The sequence below is a fragment of the Phyllobates terribilis genome, unplaced genomic scaffold, assembly GCF_046119375.1.
Source record: "Phyllobates terribilis strain yellow unplaced genomic scaffold, ASM4611937v1 Scaffold_1__5_contigs__length_1240528914, whole genome shotgun sequence".
In the NCBI taxonomy this organism is placed as follows: Eukaryota; Metazoa; Chordata; class Amphibia; order Anura; family Dendrobatidae; genus Phyllobates; species Phyllobates terribilis.
In genome coordinates, this window is record NW_027362761.1 from 787089616 (window position 1) to 787115493 (window position 25878).

The window sequence follows — 25878 nt, forward strand, 5'->3', positions numbered from 1 at the left end:
CTTTACACTAAATGACAAGTACAGTAACCAACACTGTCACTGTACTTCATATATATGTGACTGACATGTTTCTATCTATCTAATCTATGTGTGAAGCTCTATTCTTTCTGTTGTAAATTGTCGGGTACCGGTGAATGCCGCTGATGAATTGCCGGCTTTTCATGTCATTCTACATTATTCTTAGTTGTTTTACTTCATGTAGAATTAACCTACAAGGAAAGAAAGGGTTTATTTTCATTCCGATATTTGTGTCCCATTGACTTGCATTGGTTTCCGGTATCGGAATCGGCGATATCCGATACTTTTTGGGTATCGGCCCGATCCAATCCGATACGATATTTCCTGATATCGGAAGGTATCGCTCAACACTATTGCTGACCAATAGCATGTCTGTGAACAATGTTGTCAGAGTATTATGCCATTTTTACAGACTGACAAAACATACAAAAACCAAGCTAAAATGGATTTTCCTGGAAAAAATGTCAATAAACATTCTTTCCAGGGTAATGACTTGCATATAAGGCCAAAGAAATAAAAAAAAAGTTATGGACTGTAGAAGAGAGTTATGCGATCAGAATGAACACTCATCTTGAGCTGATGATGCCACCTAGCAGCACCTGTTCCTATTGTAAATGCATCTAACATTGGTATCGATAGGGAATAAAATAGATTTTTTTTTCCGGCAGCACGCAGTATAAGGCAATAATACATGGCGGGATTGGTCTAATACACTATCCATGCTGCGATACCTCACCTGTAAACGAATTTCAGATAAGACAGGTAATATATTTTAGAATATAGAATCTATTTGAATTGTTCTTCCCATTATTAAAGAATGGGTCTCCTATACTCTTATTGCGTATATGGAGCAATTTCAAGGGCTGCCAAAAATTATGATGCACTCCAATACACATTTGAAGAGACGTAAAAAAAAAAAATGAAATCTTAAAAAACCGCAGGAATTTTAGTATAAAAACCAGACTCGCCAATGTAACCTGTAGCATCGGCATCTCTGCCCCCTGCCAGGCAGAGACGCTGTCCCACTCACCTCCTCGCTCCCCAAGCTCCCCGCTCTGCGTTCTCCAGTGCTCCTCTTCCTGCTGCCGGCACGCGCAGCTCCCCAGGCACTGTGCTTAGGGCGCGCGCGTTCCCTCCCTCTTAAAGGGGCCGCGAGCGCCGTCCTAAGGAGTCCCCGGCCAATAGCCGAGGATCCTCCCATATATAAGGCACCTCCTCCAAAATGGAGGTGCCTGAGCAAAAGTTGTTGCACAGTGTTTCTGACCTCTGCTTCAGCCCTCAGGTCCTGCTGCTAGCCTGACTACCAGTCTTGCCCGCCAGCCTGTTGCCTGCCGTGCCCGCCAGCCTGCTCTCCTGGGAGCACTTGCCTGTTGCCTGCCTGTTACCTACCGTGCCTGCCAGCCCGCTCGCCTGGGAGCACTTGCCTGTTGCCTGCCTGTTACCTGCCGTGCCTGCCAGCCCGCTCACCTGGGAGCACTTGCCTGTTGCCTGCCGAGCCTGCCAGCCGCTCACCTGGGAGCACTTGCCTGTGACCTGCCTGTTACCCGCTTTTTACCTGCCGTGCCTTTCCGGAGGCACCTGCCGTCACTTACCGTGACCACCTGCCAGCCCACCTAGAGACTCCTGCCGTCACTTGCCGTGACCACCTGCCAGCCCACCTAGAGACTCCTGCCGTCACTTGCCGTGTCTACCTGATAGCCTACCTGGAGGCTTCTGCTCGCCAGCCTGCCTGCTGTGCCTACCTGCTATTCCGGTCAGTCCCTGCCATCTGTACCGTGGGAGTCACCTGCTCCCTTAAAAGGTCGTCCCCAGAGTAGCACCTGGTCCCTCGGCTCGGTCCCTCCCTGGTCACGGAGTCGTTAGCCGCCGTACGACCAGGGTCGGTCTGAGTTGATACTTAGTTACGCCCCTCTGGGTCCCTCCTTGCACCGTAGCATAGAGGTTCCACCTCCCGGACCCGTAACATAACCTCAATGTAATCACATTGTACAGCGCTTGCACCTCCTCCTCTTCGGCCTCCATCTCCAAAATGACCACATCAGTCGCAAGCTGGAAGCACTGCAGCACTGCCTCGGCCAAGTGGCAACAGGCTGTGATGAAGATAATATGCTTAGGTGACAAACCGCACACCGCTGCAGAGTTGTTGAAAGCTGTAGCAGAGCAGGCAGATCTGTGGCTCTCACCACTGAACATACAGCCAGATATGTGTCGTGTGTGACAATGGCTGGAACCTCGTGGTGGACAAATGACAGCCTGAGTAGATACGGTTTCCCTCTATGCCTGTCCTTTTACTGAGCTAAAGAGTATGGCTGTGGTGAAATACAACTCCCTCATGACTGTGTTAATTGGGGCTTTTGTGCTGAGCAGAAGGGGAATAAGGGAGGGGGTGAACATCTATGTCAGGCAAATATCAAAGAACATTTTCCTGACATTAATATTTCCCTGACATCTCCCCCTCTTTGAGGTGGCATAAGGGGTGATTTACAGATCGTCCCTTTAAGCTTACCTCCTTGCCCACCCTTCCTGCTGATCCGACAAGCCGCAGATTCACTTGCCCACCAACCTGAGGGTCCAGCTTTCCGATCACCCTGACCGGTTTGGGATACATTTTCCCAACACCTCTGACAGGCTATGGGTACCTCCCTCCTATACTCCTGACAGACGGGAACACACTTTCCTGTTACCTTGCCTGGTTGTGGGGCCTACCTTTTTACCTGTCATCATTTTTACCTTGAGAGCTGTGCTCCCTAGGGGGAGCTACGCCCGGCCATGTCACAGTTCGTCGTGACACTGGTCGTCGGCACGGGACCACTTTCCCTATGATCCCCATGTTTCTCCCCATCCTTTCACATCACCTCTGGAGCCTTGCTAGTCGTGGGGCTGCTGCCATTGACCATGCCACTATCTGGCGTGAAATGGGCACCTGAATGGGGCGACCTACATCCTGGTGTCCATGCCTGCTCCCCTTGCCCCTAGCACTTATACTGGCTCGCTTTAGGGGGTCCTCAGCAGCATCACCCTGCGGGGTGAGGAGGCTGAGTTCCCCTTTACCACAACACACACTTTTATTAGACATCAGCTTTACATTTTTGACAGTGGCATTATATGACATATCAGATCTGGGAGGGTTGTCAGGGATGTATTGGGCAACCAACCGTCCCAGATCAGTTCCCAATAGAACATTAGTTGGGAGATTCTCTGACACCCCCACTTCCCTTATCCCCCTCCCCGCACCCCAGTCCAGGAAAACTCGGGCCATCAGTATTGGACGGTGAACACCCCCAAACCCGGTGACAGTCAGGGTCTTCCCAGGAATGAGTTCCTCTGGCAACACAAACTCAGAGCGGATCAGGGTGCGTTCTATGCCAGTGTCCTTAAGGCCGACAGTGACATTGTTGCCCATGGTAACGGGTTGTAAGTTCTCCCGGGCCGGGCAACCACCCCACCCACAAAAAGAATGGCGGCAGTAGGCCCTGAGGCCTCAGGTGTGGAGTCCATCTTCTGCCTCTCCAGGCGGACCAGGCTGAGGTGACCCATTTGGTCACAAGTATAGCATTTACGGGAGTCAAATGCAGTCCAGGTGCTGGAAGATGGGCAGAACCCACTGAGGGCCGGCTGGATGGGACACTGGGGGTGGTTGTAGAGTTACCCCCTTTCCAGCTGGCAGCGGCTGACTTCCGCAACTCTGGTGTGCGGTTGGCCTAATAGACATCCGCAATCTGGGCTGCTTTGGTGGCTTTCTTTGGCTCCCGGTCAAGCACAAACAGTCGCACTTCCACTGGGCAAAGATGTAGAAACTGGTCCTTCACCATCAGATGCTTCAGATCCTCGAAGGTGGTGAATGACAGTCCTTGGATCCACTGCTCAAAGTTGGTTCTGAGCCCATCCACCAAATCACTGTAGCTATCATGGGGTCTAATTTGGAGGGCTCTGAACCTTTTCCGGTAAACCTCCTGAGTCAGCTGGTACTTTCTTATCAGGGCCTGCTTGACGGCCTCGTAGTCTCCATCTTGTTCTTGAGGGTGAGAAGCAAACACTTCCAGAGCTTTTCCTCTGAGCCCTGGAGTTAAGTACCTTGCCCACTGGTCCGTGGGCAGCTGATACTGCCTGCCGGCCTTTTAAAAGCCTCGCAGGAATGTCTCCAAGTCCCCTTCCTTTTCTATCACAGGGAAATGCTCAGGACGGGGTTTAAAACAGTTGGCACTGTTGGACTTACGGGTCTGCGTGGAGGATGACTCCTTCTGAATCCGGGCTAGCTGCAGCTGGTGCTGTCGGTTAGCTTGACGCTCTGCTTGCTCCTGGAATTTCAGGGTCAGCTGCAGTCGTCCATCACAATCGTCTGCGGCGAGCAGCTCCAAGGCCATCTGCAGGTGAGGGTCCACTCTACCCTGGCTGCGGGTATGGCTGGCAATCACAGGTGGGATCCCTGCAGCAGCACCATCCAGGCTTTGGCTGGCCGCCCCATCCTCAGGGCTCTTCTGTCAGACATGCTCTGCAGCACCTTGCAACAGTTCAGCAATCATTTGGGCCTTGGTTTTGCCCACGGGGTCAATCGGTCTCAGCTCACAGAGAGCAGTGATAGTGTCCTCTGACTGCTGGATATACCAGGGCTCTCCACCTGTAGCCATCATTGCCAAATAAAAGATAGGACAGAAAAACAAGTCCCAGATAAAAAATATTAAAACACTGAGTCTGATTTCTTAAAACTCTGCACAGAATTCTCGCAAGAACCATGCAAGTTTTCAGTGACAGGAATGATTGCTCAATCCGGCCACTTATGTTCTGTAATATCCCACCGCTTGCCACCAATTTGTCAGGGATCACCACAGAGGGACGACACTGGGGAGATCACGCGATATCTCACTGTGCCATCACGCTGTCAGTATTTCGTTTGGAATCGCGAGCGTGCGATCCAGACTACACGCTGTATAGGTATCGGTAAGCGACCAGTGAGCGTATGGCGTCACACCTCTGGGTTCCAAAGCCTGGAATCCATGTTTAACGCCCTCCAATTTTTATTATTCTCTGCCACCACCGGCGAGTTTGAAATATAATACAGGCCTGGCCAGATACCTGTGTTTTGGTAGTGTATATGGCTTCAGGGAAAGGAACGATTACAGAACAAAAGGAACAGAACTATTCAATTTTATATTTAATCCAAAAGGGAGGCAGTGTTCAAGAAAAATATATACAAGGATGTTACAAAGGAGACATTAAAATACATAGGCAGTTACATAAAATAAACAGGATAAAAGAAGATAACTTACACTATATGATCGCTGAGACGATTCAATATAGGTGGAGGAGGGGCTCCCCAGTTGGATTATGCTGTTATCGAGCAGGACTCGCTGCTTATAATTCTTATTCCCCCCGCAAAGAGTGCTTCTGTACTGTCCATGAGTTCTCTTATACCTAAGGGGAGATCTGTCCACACGCCCCCTGTGGTGACATCATGTGGGCCGGTCTCCAGCCTGTACATTTTTATTAAAAACGCTAACTTCTGTGATAACTCATCGATTGTTGATCGCAGAAGCATGCAAACGACGCCATTTTTTCCCTTATGATTTTATCTTCAGTAAGAGACCACACATCGCATAGCTGTAGTCTGCTATTCTAGTGTTTTTGCGCTACAGCTCCCTGATTTTACTTACAGCCCTAGAAAACTACATATACATTCCCGGGCTGATTTGGTCACTAAACATATGGGTCCTGTTACTGTCGGACGTATGGAACTCACAATATTTCATATTTCATTTTGGAGTCGGACTGGTTATGGCTGGTGGCCGAGAATTGTTTGTGAGTGCCTTTGAACTTAACAAACCATTTCCTCTTTCCTCCAAACTCTGGCCTGGGAGAAGGTGTCAATCTATCTCAGGTCTGTGTTAAGAGGAAATACATTTGCATTTTAGTTAGCTTTTACTAGTTCTTCGCTGGCATTTGTTTGTGTAAGGCCTCCCTAATGACTGTGTTAATTGGGGTTCTTGTGCTGAGCAGAAGGGGAATAAGGAAGGGGGGTGAACATCTATGTCAGGCAAATATCGAAGAACATTTTCCTGACATTAATATTTCCCTGACCAGGGGGTTGTCCACTACTCGGACAACCCCTTCTCACTATATTTTCCCTTATAAAAATAATAACAGATACAGTCATGGCCAAAAGTGTTGGCACCCTTGAAATTTTCCCAAAAAATGAAGTATTTCTCCCAGAAAATTATTGCAGTTACACATGTTATGATATACACATGTTTATTTCCTTCATGTGCATTGGAACAACACAAAAAAACAGAGAAGAAAAGGCAAATTGGATATAATTTCACACTAAAACCCCAAAAATGGGCACCTTTCCAAAATTGTGGGTAAACGACTTTGTTTCAAGCATGTGATGCTCGTCCAAACTCACCTGTGGCAAGTAAGAGGTGTGAGCAATATGAAAATCACATTTGAAACCAGATAAAAAATGGAGACGTTGACTCAATCTTTGCATCTTGTGTCTGTGTGCACCACAATAAGCATGGAGAACAGAGGAAGAAGAGAACTGTCTGAGGACTTGAGAACCAAAATTGGTGAACAATATCAACAATCTCAAGTGTATTTCCAGAGATCTTGATGTTCCTTTGTCCCCGGTGCACAACATAATCAAGAAGCTTACAACCCATGGCACTGTAGCTAATCTCCCTGGACATGATTGCAGAGAAAAATTGATGAAAGGTTACAATACAGGATAGTCCAGATGGTGGATAAGCAGCCCCAATCAAGTTCCAAAGAAATTCAAGCTGTCCTGCAAGCTCAGGATGCATTAGCGTCAGCGCGAACTATCCATCGACATTTCAATGAAATAAAACGCTATGGCAGGAGACCCAGGAAGACCCCACTGCTGAACAAAAAAAGAAACATAAAAAACTAGACTACAGTTTGCCAAAATGTACGTGGTTAAGCCAAAATCCTTATAGGAAAGCGTCTTGTGGATAGATGAGACCAAGATAGAGCTTGGTAAAGCAAATCATTCTACTGTCTACCGAAAATGAGGCCTACAAAAAAAAAGAGCATAGTGCCTACAGTCAAATATGGTGGAGGTTCAAAGAGGTTTTGAGGTTGTTTTGCTGCCTCTGGCACTTCGTGTCTTGTCTGTGTGCAAGGCACCATGAAACCTGAAGATTACACTTTTGGCCATAACTGTATATTCACCTCCGGTGCTGTTGCCATGCCAGCAATGTTGACGCTGGACATTGTTATGTCATGTGAGCCCTGTAGCCAATTGGTGGCAGCTTCAGGCTGTGTGCTCATGATGCGGATTTAATGCGTTAAAAACGCTTGTTAAGTTGTCTGCCATGTTTCCCAAACATAATCCGCATGAGCTATGCACATGCTACAGAAATTTCCGCTGCGGATTATCATTGCGGAAAAATCCACAGCACAACCATTAATTTTGCGGAATCGCGGCAAAATCGCCGCCATTGACTTGCATTGGACCGCATAACATCCGCATGACTACACGTACACATACGGATATTATGCGATTCAATGGGCGGATGGTACCCTGGTCTGGAGAAGAGGAGTCTCTCCTCCAGACCCAGGTACCATAGTACCTGTAGTTAAAAAAGAATTAAAATGAAAAAAAAAACATATAATTACCTTCTGATGGCCCCCTGTCTGCTCCCGGCGGCGCTGCTAGCTCTTCGGCTGCTTGCAGTGGTATAAAAGGGCCTTCCATGACGTCATTTAGTCATGTGACAGGTCATGTGATTGCTGACGTCGGCGGTTGTGTGACCTGTCACATGACTAAATGACTTTTTAGAGCACCACGAGCTGCCGAAGACACCGGACGCACTGTACAGGAGACAGGGGGCCATCAGAAGGTGAGTATTTTGTTTTTTTCATTTTTCAACATTTTTATTTTTTTTTTTATTATTGATGCTGCATTTGCAGCATCGTAACTTGGTCACACAACATAAATCCATGCCGGTTGCATGGATTTATATAGTGTGACCAAGTTGTCAAGCACTTTTCCAAGTGATGCTAAAATCGCTTGGAAAAGTGCATGACAACCTGCATGCGAAGTCGTATGTTTAAAATGCTTCACTTAGGCTGTGTGCCCACGTAGCGTTTTTCAAGCGTATATGCTGCGGAATTTCCGCAGCGTAAACGCTTGAAAAACGCATGTATATCCGCACCCCATGGTCCCCAATGGCATTCCGCAATGTCAATGCCCATGCTGCGGATTTTTCCGCAGCGTATATGCTGCAGTCAAAAATCCGCAGCATGTTCATTAATTTTGCGGAAGCGCAGCGGAATCAATGTGCGGATGGTACCCAAGTCTGGAGGAGAGGAGACTCTCCTCCAGACCTGGGTACCAAAGAACCTGTAAAAAAAAGAATAAAATAAAGTTTATACTTATCTTCTGATGTTTTCCCTCCGTCGCGCTGTTGTCTGAAGGACCTGCCACGTCATTGAGTCATGTGACCCATCACATGACTCAATGACGTCACCGCAGGTCCTGCACACAACAGCGTGAGCCGCTCAAGCCTCCGGACGGGGCAGAGAATGCATCAGAGGGTGAGTATAAAGTTTATTTTTTTATTTTTTACCATTCTGAACAAGTTGTCAAGCACTTTTCCAAGTGATGCTTGGAGAAGTGCTTGATAACCCGCATGCGGAAATGCATGCAAAGACGCCTCACAAACGCTTCTACCTGGCGGGAAAACCGCATGTAATATCCGCATGCGATTTTCCCGCCAGGGAGAAGCGTAAAAAATATGCTTCAGGTCCGCAACGTGGGCACATAGCCTTACGCTTCTACCTGGCAGAAAAAACACATGTAAAATCTGCATGCATTTTTTTCTGCCAGGGAGATGCAGAAACGCTCTGCAGCATTTCTGCATCGTGGGCACTTAGGCTATGTGCCCACAATGCAGAAATGCTGCATATTTTTTCCGCTTCTCCCTGGCAGGAAAAACGCATGCGGATTTTACATGCGTTTTTCCCGCCAGGTAGAAGCGTTTGTCAAGCATTTTTACATGCATTTCTGCATGCGGGTTATCAAGTGCTTTTCCAAGCGATTTTAGCATCACTTGGAAAAGTGCTTGACAACTTGGTCACACTATATAAATCCATGCAACCGGCATGGATTTATATACAGTAGTGTGACCAAGTAATAGTTAAAAGAAAAGAATAAGAATGGTAAAAAATAAAAAATAAAGATTATACTTACCTTCCGATGTCCCCCGGTGTTTTCTCCACTCCGTCCGGTCTGTTGTATGGGTTGCGGTGGTGTGAAGGACCTGCGGTGATATCATTGAGTCATGTGACAGGTCACGCGACCGCCGACGTCAGCGGTCGCGTGATCTGTCACATGACTAAATGACGTCATGGCAGGTCCTCACACCACCGCGACCCATACAACAGACCGGACACATCGCAGAGGAGACAGGGGAACATCGTAAGGTAAGTATAATCTTTATTTTTTTTTTCTTAATTCTTTTTTTAACAGTTTCTATGGTACCCTGGTCTGGAGGAGAGTCTCCTCTTCTCCAAACCCGGGTACCATCCGCACATTGAAACTCATATTATCCGTGTGTGCAAATGTGCTGACACGGATAATATGTGTTTCAATGCAAGTCAATGGCGGCAATTACGCCGCGTGTCCATAAAATTAATGGACATGCTGCTTATTTTTCCGCAGTGATAATCCACAGCGGAAATTTCCGCAGCATGTGCACAGCACATGCTGATTATCATTGGGGACCATGGCGCACATATTACCAAGCGTTTTTTAAGCGTTTTCGCTGTGGAAATTCCGCGGCCAAAACGCTTGAAAAGCGCATAGTGGGCACGCAGCTTTAGCCTCAATCTCACTTCCTTCAGATGAAATTAACACCAGGAAGACGTAAGATAGTGCTGCTGCTAAATCGCATAAATAAGGTGACCACAATTTGCCTTCAAAACAACATCAAAGCAACAATTCTTCTAGATACACTTGCAACAGCTTTTTAAGGAACTTGGCAGGTAGTATTGCATATATGACACACATACATACACATATGCTTACACTGCACATATACGTACATACAGTACTGGTCACACGTTTAGACACAAATATTCATGCAGTGGGTTTCCTTATTTTTATTCCAGGTGACTACCTGATGAAGCTGCTTGAAAGAATGTCATGTGTGTGTAAAGTTGTATCAGAGTAAAATAGGGGTAGTTTGAGGGATCTAAGGTTTCACACACATTCTGGTTTGTTTCACATATTCTTCTTTACTCCTTGTTTCCATATGTGTTCCTCTGTAGTTTTGCTGCCTTCAATCTTAATCTACTATGTGCACATACTAAAATGGGCAAGGAAATCAATTTAATGAACTGGTGTGTCCAAACTTTTGACCAGTACTGTAGATACATATTGTTATGCTCACGCCCGGACTGACTGGCATGAGCGTGGTTAGTGGTCCCACTGGGCCACGAACCAAGGAGTGCCTGGAGGGGCGTGACTAGGGGCCTCGCCAGATCCGACCACGAACACACTGTGGCTTAATCGACTCCGTGGTCCGAGGAGGGACGTGGGAGGTGGCCCAGGTGCTACTCCAGGTCAGACCCCAGTCACAGCTGTTGACCCACACCAGGGAATACAGGAATGGGCAGGTTAGGCTGGTATGCAGACAGGTGGGTACTGGCAGGCATGGCTGGTATGCAGACAGGTGGGTACTGGCAGGCACGGCTGGTGTGCAGACAGGTGGGTACTGGCAGGTGTGCAGACAGGCGGGTACTGGCAGTTATGCCGACAGGCCAATACTGACAGGTAGGAAAGCAGTCTGGATAGGGACCAGTACAGACTGGGATATAGGAACAGAGCCGCAGGGGCGGAGGACAAGCAGAGCAGAACTGCAGGCATGGATGACAAGCGGAGCATAGCAGAGCGGAACCGCAGGCGTGGAGGACAAGCGGAGCAGAGCGGAAACGCAGGTGCGGAGGACAAGTGGAGCAGAGCCGAACCGCAGGCGCTGAGGACAAGTGGAGCAGAGCAGAGCAGAACCGCAGGCGCGGAGGACAAGCGGAGCAGAGCAGAGCGGAACCGCAGGTGCGGAGGGTGAGCGGAGCAGAGCAGAACCACAGGTGCAGAGGACAAGAGGAGCAGAGCGGAACCGCAGGCGCGGAGGACAAGCGGAGCAGAGCAGAGCAGAACCGCAGGTGCAGGCAGACAGCACAAGGCTCTGTTCACATGGCACAGACTGGGAAACACAGGAAGATAGCTAGAACACAGGAGGTAGATACGGAGGCAGGGAAACGGGACAAGCAGAACACTGCAGGAAAAGGGAAGAATTGGACATAGAGACAAACAGGTAACGGGCAAGGACACAGTTCAGACAGGAACTGAACCTGGAACAAGATACAGGAATGAGCCTGGGTACTCAGCCCCCAGGGTGGCGGAAACAGACTAGAAGTCACAGATACAGGTAACGGGCCTGGGTACTCAGCCCCCCGGGTGGCGGAAACAAACTAGAAGTTACAGATACAGGTAACAGGCCTGGGTACTCAGCCCCCAGGGTGGCAGAAACAGACAAGATACAGGACAGGACCTGGCAACTCAGTTGCACAGAACACACTGAAAGAAAGCATTGCTCAGGCACCTCCTACTGGGTGGAGGGGGTTTAAGTATCCAGTGACTCACAGCAATAGGCTGGGGACGCATTAGGACTGCGCACACTGTAACTTTAAGAATCAGGAATTAACAACGCCGCCGCCCTAAGCAATCAGACAAGAGACATGCACACAGCAAGTAATGGAGCAAAGTGTGCAGCCAGGACTGATAGGTAAGTTGGCAGTCTTGCATGGTGGGAGATGGTAAGCCATGCCAGCGCGCCGCCAGGGATGTTACACATATTCATTATATACCTGCATTGCACACTGGACACAAAAATATACTCATGCCCTGCACATATGATACGAGAATAAATATGCATTTAAGCTGCACATATAACAGATAATGTTGATATACCCACATATATTACATTACTGCCGCAAGGTGTCACATGCAATAAATAAATGGTAATGGTAATGATACTGTAGCAATTCATGATAAAGAGGACCCAAGGTATTAGGTTACTCAAAAAAGCTCAACGGTATAAAAAACCTGTCAAGAAAAATTGTCATAGAACTATAAAATGTTGCGTGCAGTAATAAGCAAAGTCCATAGATGATGCTGTATTAAGCCTTAAAAAAGAACATGAATTGACCTCAAAATTACCACTACCACAAAAAGCCCTAACCTAATACCTTGGGTCCTCTTTATCACGAATTGCTACAGTATCATTACCATTTATTTATTGCATGTGACACCTTATTAAGTCTGATTTTTTGGACAGGCTTCTCATGCCTCTACATTACTCCTGGATGTGCTTATACCTGTCTATTACCCTGTTGGACGATACCTCCAACCTATTAACTGTGGGATCCTTCTATTTACTTCTCCTTTTTAGTAATGTGCTTTTACTGATTGCTTTTTAAAAAAATTGAAATAAATAGTGTTTTATTTGCATCTATACTTTGTTTTTCATGATTGGATTGCTTTAGATTGAAGTATTGCATTTAATAGGACCCTGACTTCTTTTGGAATATAATCAATATTATACACCCTGAGAACTGCTTTAAGTTATATCTATATATCAGTGTCCAGCACATCACATAACTGCATTAGTGGTGTGGGGTAACTGTAGGTATTTTTTACCCTAGTGGCAATTTTTGACATTATACTTCATGTTATTAATCGGCCTCACACTGCTTCCCTTGCTTTGCAAATAGTATGCAAAATGGACCTAGTAGGTACATTTTATTACTTAAGAAAATGTAGTTTGTGATCTTCAGTGTACATACAGATTCCATGAATGTGTATTATACCATTTTTCTGCAGGATGGAATAGAAGAAACAGCAGAACAATGCAGGAAACTGGGAGCTAAAGCTTTTACATATGTGGTAGACTGCAGCAAAAAGGACGAGATTTATGCCACAGCTGAAAAGGTTGGCATTCATCTTTAATATGTGTAAAAACATTTATATCATTACGTCTATATAACTTGTAACTAGTTTTTATATTATAAAGGTGAAGACAACCATTGGAGATGTGGACATTCTGATAAATAATGCAGGAGTGGTGTTTGGTGTTGAATTTCTGAAACTACAAGATCATCAAATTGAGAAGACATTTGAAGTTAACATTCTTGCTCATTTCTGGGTTAGTGATATCACTTTTAAATTCTAAAGAATGTCAGTTATGCCAGAACTCTGGCGTAAAAAGGTTTGAAAAGTTACCCAACATTTTTGCGCAATGTGAGGTTTAGCGATTTTCGGTGTTTTCACACCATTTTTGTCCAGCTCTGACAAAGTGCGTGGAGCTTGGACTGAGAGTGGCAAAGCCCCCTTGTCGAATTCATGACTGGAGTAAGACTTGTGGTGAGGCACATGTTGCTTCACCTGATTCATTTTGTTGCACAATCTTTTCGGATAATCACTGCAAACAAACAATTTCTTTAACTCTCAATGAGACCTCTCCACCTGTCCTCAGGTATTTTGGCCCAGTCCTTGTAAGCAATATGCTCTAGCTGTCTCAGGTTTGAAGGGTGCCTTCTCCAGACTGAATGTTTCAGCTTCTTCCACAGATGTTCACTATGATTTAAACCAGGGATCATTGAAGGCCACTTCAGAATAGTCCAATGCTTTGCTCTTAGCCATTATTGGATGTTTTTAACTGTATGTTTTGGAACATTATCCTGTTGGAGGACGCATGACTTGCGACTCAAACCAAGCTTTCTGACACTGAGCAATACATTTTGCTCCAGAATGCCTTGATAGTCTTGAAATTTCATTGAATTCAATTCAAGACACCCAATGCCAGATGCAACAATGCAGTCCCAGAACAAAACAGAGTCTCCTCAAAGCTTAACAGTAGGGACAGTGTTCTTTTCTTTGTATGCTTCATTTTTGCATCTGTGAACATAGAGCTGATGTGACTTACCAAACAGCTTCGGTTTTGTCTCATCTGTCCAGAGGACATTCTCCCAGATTCTTTGTGAAATGTCAATATTCATTTTTGCAAATTCCAGTCTTGCTTTCTTATGATTTGCTTTTAACAGTGGTCTTGATAATCTTCCATGAAGTCTACTTTTACTAAGACAGGAACAGATTTGACACTAATGTAACTTGACCTTAGAGTTCACCTATAAACTCTATGGAAGTTGTTATTGGTTCATTGGTTGCCATTTGTATTATACATCTCTTCAATTTGTCATCAATTTTCTTCTTGCGTCACCTCTCCAGGGAGGTTGGCTACAGTACTATAGACTTAAATTTATGAATAATATGATCAATTGTAGTAACAGGAACATCTAGCTATTTGGAGATGGTCTTATAACCTTTACCTTTTAAGCTGCTTATCTATCATTTTCTTTTTAATCTCCTGAGACAACTCTCTCTTGAGCTATCTGTGGTCCATGTCCAGTGTAGTATACTCCATGATACCAAACAGCGCAGTGACTTCTTTTCACCCTTTAAATACACAGACTGACTGATTACATTTTTGTAGACACCTTAGTTTCACATGTCCTTTTTTTCAAATTATTTTCAATGTTTTCTATGGGTACCAGGCCATTATCATTAGTTTTTTGGTATTTTTTTACATTTTCCTGTTGAACCACAATTCAAAAGCAATGATTTTTATTAGTTATTTCTAAGCAAATTTCAATTGAAAATTACTTTTGTAAATTTCAAGTTGTTTCAGTGACTATTGCGAATACTTTATTCTTTAACAGAAGGGTAGCAACAGTTTTGTCCAAGTGTGTATATACAGTACCAGAAAATTGTTTGGATCCACTATTCATGGAATTGTTTTCCTTGTTCTTATTGGAATGTGCATATTATAGATTCAGACTGAAGGCAGCAAAACTAGGAAGGGATACCCTTAGAAATAAGGAGTAAATATCATGTGGGCAACAAACAAAAATATGTGTTAAACCTTAGATTCCTCAAAGTACAATCCCTTTACTCTGATGACTGTTTTATAGTGTTGAGGGAGCGTGTATTGCTAACCTTTCGGTGAGCACGTTCGGGTGCTCACCGAGTATTTGTGGCATGCTCGGCATCTATGTTAGTGCCGCTGCGGCTGCATGTTCCAAGGCTGTTAGACAGCTGCGACACATGCAGGGATTGCCTGTTTGTTAGGCAATCCCTGCATGTGTCACAGCTGTCTAACAGCTGTGACACATGCAGCCTCGGCGGCACTAACATAGATGCCGAGCACGCCGCAAATACTCGATGAGAACTCAAGCGTTCTCGCTGAAAGGGTTAACAATACACGCTCGCTCAACACTACTGTTTTACACACCCTTGGCATTCTATCAGGTTCATTAAGTGGTTACCTGGATTAGATTTCCAGTAGTCTCAAAAGGTTGTGATACAATATATTAAGTTAAGGGTTCCATCATTTTTGTCTTGGCAATTTTCATCATTATTATTTTTTCAATTTAACCAAATTGCAAAGCAATGTTTGTTTTTCATTATTTAATATTCACTAAATTTAAATTGAAATTTACTTTTGTTAGTTTCAAGTTATTTCAGTGATCATTGTGGGTTTTTCTTACTTTACCAGAAGGGTAACTACAATTTTATCAACGTGTTAATATATTGCATTATGTTATGTTTATTTGCTTTCAAGACTACCAAATCTTTCTTGCCTGCAATGATAAAAAAAAATCGAGGACATATAGCCACAGTTGCTTCTTTATGTGGTCATGTTGGCATAACATACTTGGTAGATTATTGGTAAGTTTATTTTTTTACCTTTTAAACTCTTAAATGGGTTGTCCCTTGAACAAAATACATTTTAATTAATAGACTTTAAAATAAAAATAAGTTCTACAATTGAATGTGGAAAAAAAATGTTTCTGTCCCATGGTAATTGTATAAATGTGTCCCTCTGTAATGGATGTGTGCGACCATGCAGGAAAATGGTCAGATATACCACAACTTCTGGGCAGGGGAGGTAGCAAAAGAGTGTATACAGACAGATCAACATGGAATCACAGCTGATTTTTTTCTGAGAGGTAAACCAACAGTTGCGATCCCATCCTGTCCTGTCTGCACACTCTTTTGTGTCATTGTCAATTCTGGTGTTTCAATTTTTTTCCTATTTCGGCATTCACTCTCTATGGGGTAAATATTTTCATGCTTTTTTTTTTAAATTCAGATATTATTTTTCATATTTTGATATTTACTGTACATTTGAGGAAATGAAGGTTATTTAAACATATTTTTTGGTGGGGGAAATATTTAAAATTATATTTTAATGTGTTTTACATTTATATTTAGTACTTGATCTGCAGTCACTTGATCGCCACTTCATTACACTGCAATACTGTAGCACTGCAGTGTATTGTGAAATTTGTAATCTCCGATGAAGCTGAGCCCCAAGCTCGACTTCATTGGAGATCTCAAGTCCCAATTTCATCAGTTACTGTGGAGTATGTAACACAGCTGGCACCTGTGCTACATGGAGCGGGCTCAATTCTTGAGCCTGCTCCATACAGTAAAAGGGCATAGCTATTGTATATGTACGACACACATCACTGAGAGATTAATAAATAGATTTGCTGCCAGATTTCACAAAAACCTATTATTTTATCACAGTCACTTTGTGTCAGTTTTAACAGCACAGTAGAAGAGGTTTCCAAGGTTACATATGACAGAATTCTGGCTTAATTTGCTTAATAATTAAACAGGGTTTTTTTTGCTTGGCAAAGGGGCATCAGCTGATGAAAGTAGGTGTGAATTAGTGGTAAAATGACATGATGCAAATGTCACGCTGTAAGGAAACTAATTGGTGGTATAAGCTTAGACTAGACAAATTTAAACCAAATTTATTAAGCAACTGAGAATAAAAAAAAAATATACCATTTCTACCTTCTCTATTGCTGTTTACACAGGACTCAATAAGAGGAAAATGAACAGTAGAGAAAGTGCACAAGCTACTTTCTTGATTAGTGGCATTGATCAATTGACACAATCAATGAAATTGTAACGGGTCTGGGAGGCGGAACCTCTGAGCACTCTACAAGGGGGCGGTCCTTGTAAGGAAGCGGGTGGCGCCAAGGGAAGACGGGCAGGTAGTCACGGCAAGTGACAGGGACAGTCTCTGGGTAAACGGGCAGGTGGTCACGGCAAGTGACCAGGACAGTCTCTGGGTAAACGGGCAGGTGGTCACGGCAAGTGACCGGGACAGTCTCTGGGTAAACGGGCAGGTGGTCACGGCAAGTGACCGGGACAGTCTCTGGGTAAACGGGCAGGTGGTCACGGCAAGTGACGGCAGAGCCTCCAGGTAGGCTAGCTGGCTGGTAGCAGGTGGACGCTCCCAGGTGAGCGAGCAAGAGTCTCTGGACAGGCAGGTGGTCACAGCACGTGACGGCGGAGCCTCCAGGTAGGCTAGCAGGCAGGTAGCAGGTGAGCGCTCCCAGGTGAGCGGGCAAGAGTCTCTGGACAGGCAGGTGGTCACAGCACGTGACGGCGGAGCCTCCAGGTAGGCTAGCAGACAGGTAGCAGGTGAGCGCTCCCAGGTGAGCGGGCAAGAGTCTCTGGACAGGCAGGTGGTCACAGCACGTGACGACGGAGCCTCCAGGTAGGCTAGCAGACAGGTAGCAGGTGAGCGGGCAAGAGTCTCTGGACAGGCAGGTGGTCACAGCACGTGACGGCGGAGCTTCCAGGTAGGCTAGCAGACAGGTAGCAGGTGAGCGCTCCCAGGTGAGCGGGCAAGAGTCTCTGGACAGGCAGGTGGTCACAGCACGTGACGGCGGAGCCTCCAGGTAGGCTAGCAGACAGGTAGCAGGTGAGCGAGCAAGAGTCTCTGGACAGGCAGGTGGTCACAGCACGTCACGGCGGAGCCTCCAGGTAGGCTAGCAGGCAGGTAGCAGATGAGCGCTCCCAGGTGAGCGGGCAGACGGATCCATAGACAGACTGGCAGGGCTGGTAGGCAGACTGTCGGACCGCAGGAATAGCAGCAGATAGACATGAGGCAGGCGGGTATCAGACAGGAAACTGGCAGGTAACTGGCAGGTAACTGGAAACGGGACCTGAGGGCTGAAGCAGAGTGATGAACTGTGCTACAACATTGCTCGGGCACCTCCATTTTGGAGGAGGTGCCTTATATATGGTAAAGTCCTTAGGGCGGGGCGCGCGGCCCCTTTAAGAGAGGGGGAGCGCACGCACGCGCGCCCTAAGCACCGTGGCCGGGAAGCAGCGCGTGCTGCCAGCAGAGCGGGAGGAAGACGCCGGGCACGGAGCAGAGAGGTGAGGGGAACAGCGTCCCTGCCTAGCAGGAGGCAGGGACGCCGACGCTACAGAAATGCCAGAAATAAACTAACATAGTATAAAGATGAGATTTGTGCAAAGCATGTCCATATTTTACTTTACTCCCACCTCTCATACAACTCGGTCTTCAGCAACCTACAATCTGGCTTCCGTCCCTACCACTCCACTGAAAATGCCCTAACCAAAATTACTAACCCTTTACTGCCAAACCTAAGAGATAACATTCTATACTCCTACTTCTTGACCTGTGTTCTGCCTTTGAAACAGTCGACCACCCCCTCCTCTCTTCCCTTGGCATCAAAGATTTGGCCTTCTCCTGTATCTCTTCATACCTCACTAACTGCACTTTTAGTGTCTTCCATTCCCATACTACCTCCTCATCCAGACTTCTCTTTCTTGGTGTTCCTCAAGGCTCTGTGCCCAGGAACCCCTACTTTTTTCCATTTATACCGTAGGCTTCAAACAGCTCATCAAGTCTCATGGCTTCCACCTGTATGCTGATAACCCTCAAATCTATCTGTCTGGCCCAGATGTCATCTCTCTACCAGTACCCCTCAGTATCTAGTAACCATTTCCTCCTTCTTCTCATCACAATTCCTAAAACTCAATGTGGACAAAACAGAACTTATCAACTTTCCTCCGTCTCACTTAACTCCCCTACAAGACCGATCGATCACAGTAAATTACATCATGCTTTCCCTTGTACAGCAAGTCAGCTGCCTCAGAGTAACCCTTGACTCTACCCTGTCCTTCAAACCACACATCCAAATCCTTATCTTCACCTGCTCCCTTCAACTCAAAAATATTTCTAAAATTCATCCGTTCCTGAAGTCAGAATCTAATAATATGTTAGTGTATGCCCTCAATATCTCCCTCAACTACTGCAATGTCCTCCTCTGCAGCAGCACAGCTAACGCTCTTACACCTCTCTAGTTCATCCTTAACTCTGCTGTCTGATTTATCTAACTCTTCCCTCATTACTCCTCAGCTTCTTCACTCTGCAAATCTCTTCTTTTGCTTCTAAGTTTTCAGTTAACATTGACCTAGAAAGCGTCCATAATTGGTCTCCTCCATATATCTCCAAACTAATTTCCCGATATCTTCCCACATGTATTCTCTGGTCTCATAATTCCCACATTTAATCCACTCTCATAAATTCCACACCTCCAAGACTTCTCCCAAGCATGCCCAGTCCTGTGGAATTCTGTGCGCCAATAAGTTTCAATTGTCTCCCACATTCAAAATCTTCAGACAGAACCTTAAAACTCATCTCTTCAAGAAAGCTTACAGCTTGCAATGACCCCGTTGTCATGTCACTACCACTGGACCTGCTGCAATGCCCCAACCCACTGTCTCCTTCTCGATTACCCTGTAGACTGTTAACTCTCCCCCTCTGTAGAAGTCTGTCACTGTTAGTTTCTTCATTGTAATTTATATCTGTATTTTGGATGTAACCCTTTTCACAGGTTCACTGCCATGGAATCTATGGTGCTCTAAAAATAAATAATAATAACCTTAGTTTGCGCTAAACAATCTTGTAGAATTCTTAGGGAGAGAACATGTCATCTTGATCTCTTCTATCTTTCGTTAGCACACCACTGAAGGAACGGGGCTCAGCGTTTTTTAGTTCCCTATTGCAGACTTGACGGGTGAGGGAATTCCTTCTGTACCTAGTTTTGTTGCAGTCAGACACATGGATTGTGAGGATGAAGGAAATAGCTGATCTTCTTGGATGCTCAAGAATTCTTTCTCCCCCATTTTATTTCAAAATAAGACACAATATTACTAAATAAGAAGTATTTTCTACATATAATGTTCCTAAATTCTAGAAAAATATATATATACTGAATAAAATAGGCTTATAACATGATGGCCTCTAAACACTGTTTGAACTAATTTCTACGTACATTTTATGTATTTAAATCTTTTTATTCAGTGCTAGCAAATTTGGTGCTGTTGGATTCCATGAGTGTATGACTGTGGAGCTTGCTAGCCTCGGTAAAGATGGCATAAAGACTACTTGCTTATGCCCAGTATTTGTGAACACTGGATTTGTCCACAACCCAAGCACAAGGTAAGGAAATTACTGTATATTAAATTTATATAACTGCATTAAGGCCCCGATTTATCAAGACCGGCGTTGTTCATACCAGTCGTGAATCGTGATGAGGGGGTGTGCTGGAGTCAGACACTCCTGATTCATGAAGAGGTGCATCTTAATGAATCTGGAGCATCTGACTAGTGGTGTGCGCTTCCATGAGCTACACCAGAAATTTTACTCTAGGTACTGGAGTGAGATTCCTAGCTTATGGAATGCCACAGCTTGTCATGAATTAGACAAGCCATGGCGTTACACCCCCACCTCAATCTCATCCTGTCCAAGCTCCGTCTATTTTGTTGGATCTGGAAAAACTAGTGTGAAAACGCCAAAATTGGCTACATTTTAGCTCAACTCCTTGTTGCGACAGAATCCTGGCATAAAAGCTTTGATGAATTTTGAATTTTGTTACTTGCATTTAATTTCTTCAAGAATGGAGAATTTGAGATAATATTTTTGGACCTACTCAAAAGTTTGGACATACCTAAATGTTGGTTTAAATGGAACCAGTCGCCAAAAATGCCAAACGCTATTAACCTGCAGGTATGGAGTTAATCTGCAGGTTAATAGCGTTATTAAGCTGCTCAGCGCCCACACATAGCTGGACGCTGTGGGGAGAAAATTAACTTTATTCCCCCCGGCAGCATTCAGGTTACAGTCACTGGGAATACAGAGCAGCGGCTGTAACCACGTCCCCAGCCCTGACTGACAGACGGCCACAATGAAAAGCGAGTGTCAGTCAGGGTCAGGGGTGCGGCTACAGCTGCCGCTCTGAAACCAGAACGCTGCGGGGCGAATAAGGTTAATTTTCTCCCCGCAGTGTTTAGCTAAGTACAGGCGCCGGGTAGGTTAATAACGATATTAACTTGCAGATTAACCCCATACCTGCAGGTTAATAGCATTTTTTCTGGTGATATCTTCCCTTTAAATTTGTATTTCCCCTAAAACAACAATTATGGAGCTGAACTTTCCTCTGTTATTCCCCGAATGCCATTCCTTTGTTATTCCCCCAGTATATTTTGACATTAGGAGTTATCATTCTCTTTTTAAAACGCATGTGACGCTGATGGGACTAATTGGACAATGGCGGCTGGGAAAATTCTTACTTTCTTGATTGGACAGTGTTCGATTTTTCAGACACACGCCCCTAAGTGGTAATACCCAGTTGTGCATTTTTTTTTATCTAGCAAGTATAACAGATCAATGGTAGAATGAAGAGTTATTATTTCATAGGAGATATATTAACATAATGTCTGAATCACTGTCAAGTCGTTTTTTAAATAATATTGTTACTAATTCTACGTAATAATACATATTATATCTGAGGCTTAAATGTCAATGCTATAACGTTATAAAAGTTTTTGTAAGTTTGTCATAGAAAAATTGAAAATCTTTTCTTCTCCCCTGTCATAGATATTAAGGATTCTTTCTTGCTTCCCCTGAAGCCCCCCTCACCCCTCCCTTATCCACCACTTGTCAGTACAAGAGCTGTCTCCATGAAAATCTCAGCACAAAACCCCAATTAGCACACTCATGAGTAAGGCCTTGTACACAAATGCTGTCAAGATAGGTGCCACCAGCCTAATTAAAATGCAAGCATCTTTCTCCCTGGCAGACGCAGGGGGTGATTAGACACAGGCTTGCAATAATTTAAGTGTAACTGTTGGAGCTTGCTTCCTGAGCTTCAAAAGGAAATCTATGGTCTCGCCGACACCGAAACGTAATATGGAAAACTAAAGTTCCAAAATTCTGATAATAATGGGACCTATATTTTTAGTGGCAGGGTCAGCCAAGGAGCGATATGCTCATTTTATCGTAACCATAAACCACTCCGTGTAGCTGTAGTGCAAAAGCACCAAAATAGCAGACCACAACAGCACGATGTGTGGTTTCTAAATGAAGGTAAAATCATAATAGAAAATTTGCTATAATTTTTGGGCTTCTGGGATCAACGCGTGATAAGTTATCCCAGAAGTTAGAGTTTTTCTTAACAAAGACATGAAGGGCGGAGCCCAGCACCTGCGATGTCAGCACAGGGGTGTGTGGGAAAGTCCCTTCCTTCAGCATAAAATAGTTGCTGTGGAATACCTGACAAAGTTTAATGTTTACTTTTTGTAATGCAGTAATTTCATTTTTGAAAAAGCAATGTGAAAAAAACTGAACTTTATTTTCTGAATCCCCCCAGACACATAAGATAAAAGCCAGCTGAACCCGCCTATTTTGACATGATCAAACAATCATTTAACGTTTATGGGGGCTTTCCAATGATAGCCCAACAGATAACGGGGATGTAAGATTCGGTCAGTTGGAATTCAATTTGCCATACCCTTTTGTTTGATAAGCAGATCAGCCGCTGCCAGATGATCTCTGATAGAGAATACGGGAACTCTCTACAAAATACTCCTGTGTATGTCACCAGTCAGGGGAGATAGCCGTAAGCTGAATAATAGTTTGGCTGAAAACTATTGTATCTCTAATGTGTCACGATTTAGTTATTATTTTTTAGGCACAGAATGAGGCACAAACTGATAATAATAATCCAATCACTGACCTAAGGACTCAAAAGGAATCTGTCATGTAAAATAACGCTATTAACCTACAGATATATGGTTAATCTACAAATTAATAGCGTTCTGACCCAGTGCGGCTGCTGCACTGAAAGCCCTGCTGCCGGGAGGGAAAAAACTTTATTCCTCCCGGCAGCGTTCAGTCATAGGGGTGGCATCAGCGTGGTTTCAGTCACCGCTCTCTGTATAGTGAGCGGCGGCTATAACCACGCCTCCACACTGACTGGCAGCCGGCTCAGCATTAGATCCTGCTGTCAGTCAGTACCAGGGGCACAGTCACAGCCACCACTCACTATACGTAGAGCAGTGACTGAAGCTGTGCGGGCGCCACACCTGCTACTGAACAGGAGGAATACTGTTAATTTCTTCCCGCAAGCAGGGCTCTCAGTGTGGCTGCACAGTGTCAGAACGCTATTAATCTGCAGATTAACCTCATATCTGCAGGTTAATAGTGCTATTTTACATGACAGGTTCCCCTTAAGCTGCATCTGTGTTAGACTATACTGCAACATTAAACAACCACCATTTGCTAAATAATTACCATTCGAGGATCGTTTAACCCCTTCAGGACCCAGCCTATTTTGACCCTAAAGACCTTGGCATTTTTGTCAATTCTGACCAGTGTCCCTTTACGAAGTAAAAACTCTGGAACACTTCAACGGATCCTAGCGATTCTGAGATTGTTTTTTCGTGACATATTGGGCTTCATGTTAGTATTAAATTTAGGTCGATAATATTTGCGTTTATTTGTGAAAAAATCAAAAATATGGGAAAAATTTTGAAAATTTTGCAATTTTCAAATTTTGAATTTTTATTCTGCTAAACTAGAGAGTGATGTGACACAAAATAGTTAATAAATAACATTTCCCACATGTCTACTTTACATCAGCACAATTTTTGAAAAAAAAAAAATTTTTGGTAGGAAGTTAGAAGGGTTCAAAGTTCATCAGCAAATTTTCTTTTTTCCAGCAAAATTTGCAAAGCCATTTTTTTTAGTGACCACATCACATTTGAAGTCCCTTTGAGGGGTGTACATGACAGAAAACACCCAAAAGTGACACCATTCCAAAAACTGCACCCCTCAAGCTACTCAAAACTACATTCAAGAAGATTATTAACCCTTCAGGTGCATCACAGGAACTAAAGCCACATGGAAGAAAAAAATGAACATTTTTATTTTTCTAACAAAAATTTTCTTTTAGCCTAAATTTTTTAATTTTCACATGGGTAACAGGATAAAATGCATCCTAAAATTTGTTGGTCAATTTCTCCTTAGTACACTGATACCTCATATGTGGTCATAAACCACTGTTTGGGCACACGGCAGGGCTCAGAAGGGAAGGAGCGCCATTTTACTTTTTGAATGGAAAATTAGCTCCAAAAGTCAAATTGCGCTCCTTCTCTTCTGAGCCCTGTCATGTGCCCAAACAGTGGTTTACGACTACATATGAGGTATCAGTGTACTCAGGAGAAATTGACCAATACATTTTAGGATGCATTTTATCCTGTTACCCATGTGAAAATTAAAAAATTTAGGCTAAAAGAAAATTTTTGTGAAAAAAAAAGTACTTTTTTGTTTTCACAGATCATTTTGTGAAGCACCTGGGGGTTCCAAGTGCTCACTATGCATCTAGATAGGTGCCTTGGGGGGTCTAGTTTCCAAAGTGGGGTCACTTGTGGGGGAGCTCCACTGTTTAGGCACATTAGGGGCTCTCCAAACGCAACATGGTGTCCGCTAACAATTTGAGCCGATTTTCCATTCAATTTGTTAGCGGACACCATGTCGCGTTTGGAGAGCCGCTGTGTGGCCAAACATTGGAGCTCCCCCACAAGTGACCCCATTTTGGAAACTAGACCCCCCAAGGCACCTATCTAGATGCACAGTGAGCACTTGGAACCCCCAGGTCATTCACAAATTAATCCGTAAAAATAAAAAAGTGTTTTTTTTTCCACTTTTTCATTTTTATGAATCAATTTGTGAAGCACCTGGGGGCTCCAAGTGCTCACTATGCATCTAGATAGGTGCCTTGGGGGGTCTAGTTTCCAAAATGGGGTCACTTGTGGGGGAGCTCCAATGTTTGGGCACACAGCGGCTCTCCAAAAGCAACATGGTGTCCGCTAACAAATTGTCGGCTCAAATTGTTAGAAGACACCATGTTGCGTTTGGAGAGCCGCTGTGTGGCCAAACATTGGAGCTCCCCCACAAGTGACCCCATTTTGGAAACTAGACCCCCCAAGGCACCTATCTAGATGCATAGTGAGCACTTGGAACCCCCAGGTCATTCACAAATTAATCCGTAAAAATAAAAAAGTGTTTTTTTTTCCACTTTTTCATTTTTATGAATCAATTTGTGAAGCACCTGGGGGTTCCAAGTGCTCACTATGCATCTAGATAGGTGCCTTGGGGGGTCTAGTTTCCAAAATGGGGTCACTTGTTGGGGAGCTCCAATGTTTGGGCACACAGCGGCTCTCCAAAAGCAACATGGTGTCCGCTAACAAATTGTCGGCTCAAATTGTTAGAAGACACCATGTTGCGTTTGGAGAGCCGCTGTGTGGCCAAACATTGGAGCTCCCCCACAAGTGACCCCATTTTGGAAACTAGACCCCCCAAGGCACCTATCTAGATGCATAGTGAGCACTTGGAACCCCCAGGTCCTTCACAAATTAATCCGTAAAAATAAAAAAGTGTTTTTTTTTCCACTTTTTCATTTTTATGAATCAATTTGTGAAGCACCTGGGGGTTTCAAGTGCTCACTATGCATCTAGATAGGTGCCTTGGGGGGTCTAGTTTCCAAAATGGGGTCACTTGTTGGGGAGCTCCAATGTTTGGGCACACAGGGACTCTCCAAACG

At 44.6% G+C, this 25878-nt stretch overlaps 1 protein-coding gene across 1 annotated transcript in view; it reads left to right on the plus strand.

The window, feature by feature from the left end:
- Positions 1-25878, plus strand: part of LOC141151161 (17-beta-hydroxysteroid dehydrogenase 13-like) — a 142125-nt gene that overhangs the window by 87871 nt on the left and 28376 nt on the right. Inside the window, exons 2-5 of the mRNA XM_073637033.1 lie at positions 12920-13027; positions 13110-13241; positions 15717-15823; positions 20298-20435. Of these exons, the coding sequence (XP_073493134.1) occupies positions 12920-13027; positions 13110-13241; positions 15717-15823; positions 20298-20435 (485 nt within the window). The remainder of the gene's footprint in view (positions 1-12919; positions 13028-13109; positions 13242-15716; positions 15824-20297; positions 20436-25878) is intronic.